Here is a 3,767-nt window from a genome sequence, read left to right on the forward strand (position 1 = left end):
TTTTCATTGGTCGATCTTTGAGAGCCGCCATAATTTAAGAATTTTATAAACACAACACACCCCCAAATTATGCCAAGGAACTGATTTTAATGTTTTATTCATCGCCTTGTTTTTAATCTTGTAAAATGAATTCGGCAAGAAAAAGGAGAGACAGTATAGATGTTGGAGATGGTTTTATGTTCAAGTAAGTGGCTTCTTTTCTACCCGTTTTTGTTAAATGTAGGGTTGACCACCGCCCAAGTCGAAGAAGTTGAATGTTTGTTTCATTGTCATTGGTTGTGTTGTTTATAATTATGGCTTTACTTTTGGGGATGTTTTGTTACTAAATAAATATTGGAGATTTCTTGTCTTCCAACTTCTTTGCATCTCCCACGATTTCTAGTCGTACCCAACGCCAACACACCATTGTTACGTCCCAAACATCGCAGTCTCCGTCTATCCCGTCTCTCGCCCATTGCCTGCCGGGCATCACTGTCACAACCAAATCACTGAACTGTGACTGTGTTGTTAGATAAAGACTCGGCTGACCACTGTAATGTGGCCTATTGTGATGACAAGACTTGGCCTTGACTTTCATGTCATGATTATTATAGGAATGCCGGCTGTCCATTTTTGTTCTTAGTTTTGTCAGTCCCCTTTCATCCCACAGATCTTTGGCTTTTCGCGTTCGCCTTCATTTTCATCATGTCTTCCATTAGATTTGGGCTGGGACATGGCTACATTTACATAGTAGTAGTAGTAGTAGTAGTAGTAGTAGTAGTAGTAGTAGTAGTAGTGCAGGATTTATGGAAACTACCCGGTTACCTTAAAATCAGTTAATAGTTTACTATGTGTAAATTACATTTTTAAAAATCTTTTTCTTTTTAAAGAAACAGTTTTCTTTTTTAAATCCTTCAAACTTTTTAATAAATCCATGTTTTGCTTAGACTTAGTTTCAGTTTCATAATAATTGTAATAATAATATATATCACAATAATTTCCTCATTAACTGGAAGATAAATCACATAACATTCATAAATCGATCAGTTTTGAATTTTGAAGAAAAATTGAATAAGTTTTAGATAAGTTCGGAACGTCACTTCATAGACATAATAAAAAATAGTAAAGGAAAGATGGGAGTGAAAGAACTATCACAGTGGTAGCAGTTAGATTAATTTGAGTATGAAATGTTGGAACTATTTTTGAAAAACTGCATGGCACTTTACTTTAAGTGAATGAAATTTGAAATATTCATTCGTGAATGGCAATGGCCATGTCTACTGATTTCGTGTTACATCATATGATAACTGGATTCTGATAATACAGGAATTCTGCTGCTGCACTCATTTTGATTTAAAAAATCTGTTGTCATGAGATTTAAGATTTACAACCCAACATTGTAAATATCATTACGTCGATCACTCTTGTTTTTCCTCCTGAACTGCCCTTCTGGAATTTTCTTTTTAACATTGTAGTATTATAATTCTAATCTTAAGCTTGTATCAAGCATTAAAACATTGGAGGGGAGGGGGATGTTGGTTAAATGTCTTTCTTACAGAAAATGAGTTTCTCTTTTAAAATAACACACTGAACTAGCTAGTGTCGCTCTGTGCAGCTTTATGGTCAAGTGGAATTGCAATTACACTCGGACTTTTCAGTCCCTGGTTCGAGTCTCACTCTAGGAAATGTGAGTCCTTGGAAAAGGCTCTCCTTGCTCTCATACTTTTACCATACTTAGGTGTAAAATGAGTATCAGGCCAATAACAGTATTGTTTCTGTATTAGTACCTCAACGGCATGATGTCTAGTTCTACATGTTAATTGTTGTTGTCAGCTTTGGACCCTTTGTGAAGTGCTTTGAGTTTGAGCACATTTGGTGGTATATATTGCGCTTTGCACAAACTTAAGCTCAAACATGTGAAGCAGAAATGAGAAGAATAGCCTCATCAAGCATGATTACCTAACATCTAGGACGGATCAATCACAAACTGCTGATTATTGTTCTTATGCAATTTAGTATGTCAAAAAAAAATGTTGTTGTTGAAAGTGAGTAAAGTGAATATGAAAGTTTCCCATCCTTCAGCTTACCTTTTGGTGTGGATCGGCTTAGGAAGCTGAAATCCAAGCATATTGCCCTATTAGGTATAAATAGATCCAATTTGATTAAACAGTATTCCAATTATCCGATTCAGGGGCTGGTCATAAATGGAACAATCTATCAGAACTGCAGCCATGTCAAGTCAATGCGCATTGTGATGCACATGAGTATAATTGTTAACATTCTTTGGTTTGTTTAGTATCATTCGCACATAACATTAACATTACCTTTGGCGTACACTAAAAACAAATGCTGTTGGCAACAGGTCTAAGCCTACTGTAATAATTGTTTGTGGGTGATGGACCCTGGTGTTGTGTGCTTGACCCAAATAAATTGATCTGTTTGTGTGGCTATGTGGTCTTGTGGTATGCCACTCGCCTTTGGTCTAGATGGTCCTGGGTTTGACCCTGGGCAGCTCATTGTTGAGTCCTAAAAGTAAAAGGCTCTTTATTCGCATTCTGTCACCATACTCAGATGTAAAATGACTATGTGGCTATTAAAAATGTACATTTATTATATTATTGTCATTATTAACAGTGTTGTGTCTGTTAGAAAAATAATTGTCATAACGCCTAACAGGCGTCGTGTCTCATCTCACTTGTTAGGTGTCTCATCTCACTTGTTAGGTGTTCCTCTTGGCTGGGGACCCTTTGTAAAACGCTTTGAGCATGTTTAATGGATATTATTCTATAATATATATGATCGAGTTTTTGGGGGATTTTTTTTCTTTCTCATTTTCAAAAAATACTTTAAATTAATTGAAAGATTAAACAAAGTTTGATGAAATTCTAAAACATTGTCAGATAGGCGATGAGCGTTTTGATAAATCGATAAGTATATTATGACAAATACTTTGACAGACCACTTGAGTCAATTCACCAGATTTTTGATTATGCGGCACTAATTTCTGGTCCCTACTGGAACTCAATGAAGAAGTCTATATCTCAAAATAAATTCGCGGGTGGTTGGATGGGAGCATCACCCTTGAATCATATACCTATGATGTTCGCATGGGTGTACGATCCGATAGTGATGTCGTTTCTTCTTCTCTTTACTAGCCTATCCTGCTTCTTTGGTTTGTGATTGTATTTTTGACAGGGGATATTTTTTTTCCTGTAAATCTTCTGCCTGTTTGTTCTTGGTTATTTATAATTTAGCTTATGATATCTTTAGGTTATGATTTTGATTTACATTTGTACTATTTTTGTTAGATTGCTTGTTTTTTTGTTTCAGCGGTCTCTCATATAACCTCAATTGTGTTGGAAGAGACCTAAAGCAACAAACAAACAAAAAAAAAATAAATTCTTTTGTTTTTTAAGAAAAATAAGTTCCCTCTAGATTTATAATCTCACATAGGTATATTGAATGTAATTTGTGGCAGGTCTAGTGATAAGGCCATGCTATAGAAACCGGATAAACTCTGGCAGATATATTGAATGTAATTTGTGGCAGGTCTAGCTATAAGGCCATGCTATAGAAACCGGATAAACTCTGGCAGGTATATTGAATGTAATTTGTGGCAGGTCTAGTGATAAGGCCATGCTATAGAAACCGGATAAACTCTGGCAGGTATATTGAATGTAATTTGTGGCAGATCTAGCTATAAGGCCATGCTATAGAAACCGGATAAACACCGGCTCCATTGGTCAAATGGAGCTGAAGGACAACTAACTAAGATAAGGAAGACAAAG

The 3,767-nt window shown here is 35.8% G+C and overlaps 1 protein-coding gene across 1 annotated transcript in view; it reads left to right on the forward strand.

Moving 5' to 3' along the window:
* The first annotated feature begins 48 nt into the window (after positions 1-48).
* The window catches only part of LOC144974692 (neuroepithelial cell-transforming gene 1 protein-like), a 158,559-nt gene continuing 154,840 nt past the window's right edge, over positions 49-3,767 (forward strand). Inside the window, exon 1 of the mRNA XM_078917838.1 lies at positions 49-184. Within this exon, the coding sequence (XP_078773964.1) occupies positions 126-184 (59 nt within the window). The 5' untranslated portion in view covers positions 49-125. The remainder of the gene's footprint in view (positions 185-3,767) is intronic.

The sequence above is a fragment of the Berghia stephanieae genome, chromosome 6 (genome assembly GCF_034508935.2).
Source record: "Berghia stephanieae isolate SIO BIC M18660-M18661 chromosome 6, UCSD_Bste_1.3, whole genome shotgun sequence".
Taxonomy (NCBI): domain Eukaryota; kingdom Metazoa; phylum Mollusca; class Gastropoda; order Nudibranchia; family Aeolidiidae; genus Berghia; species Berghia stephanieae.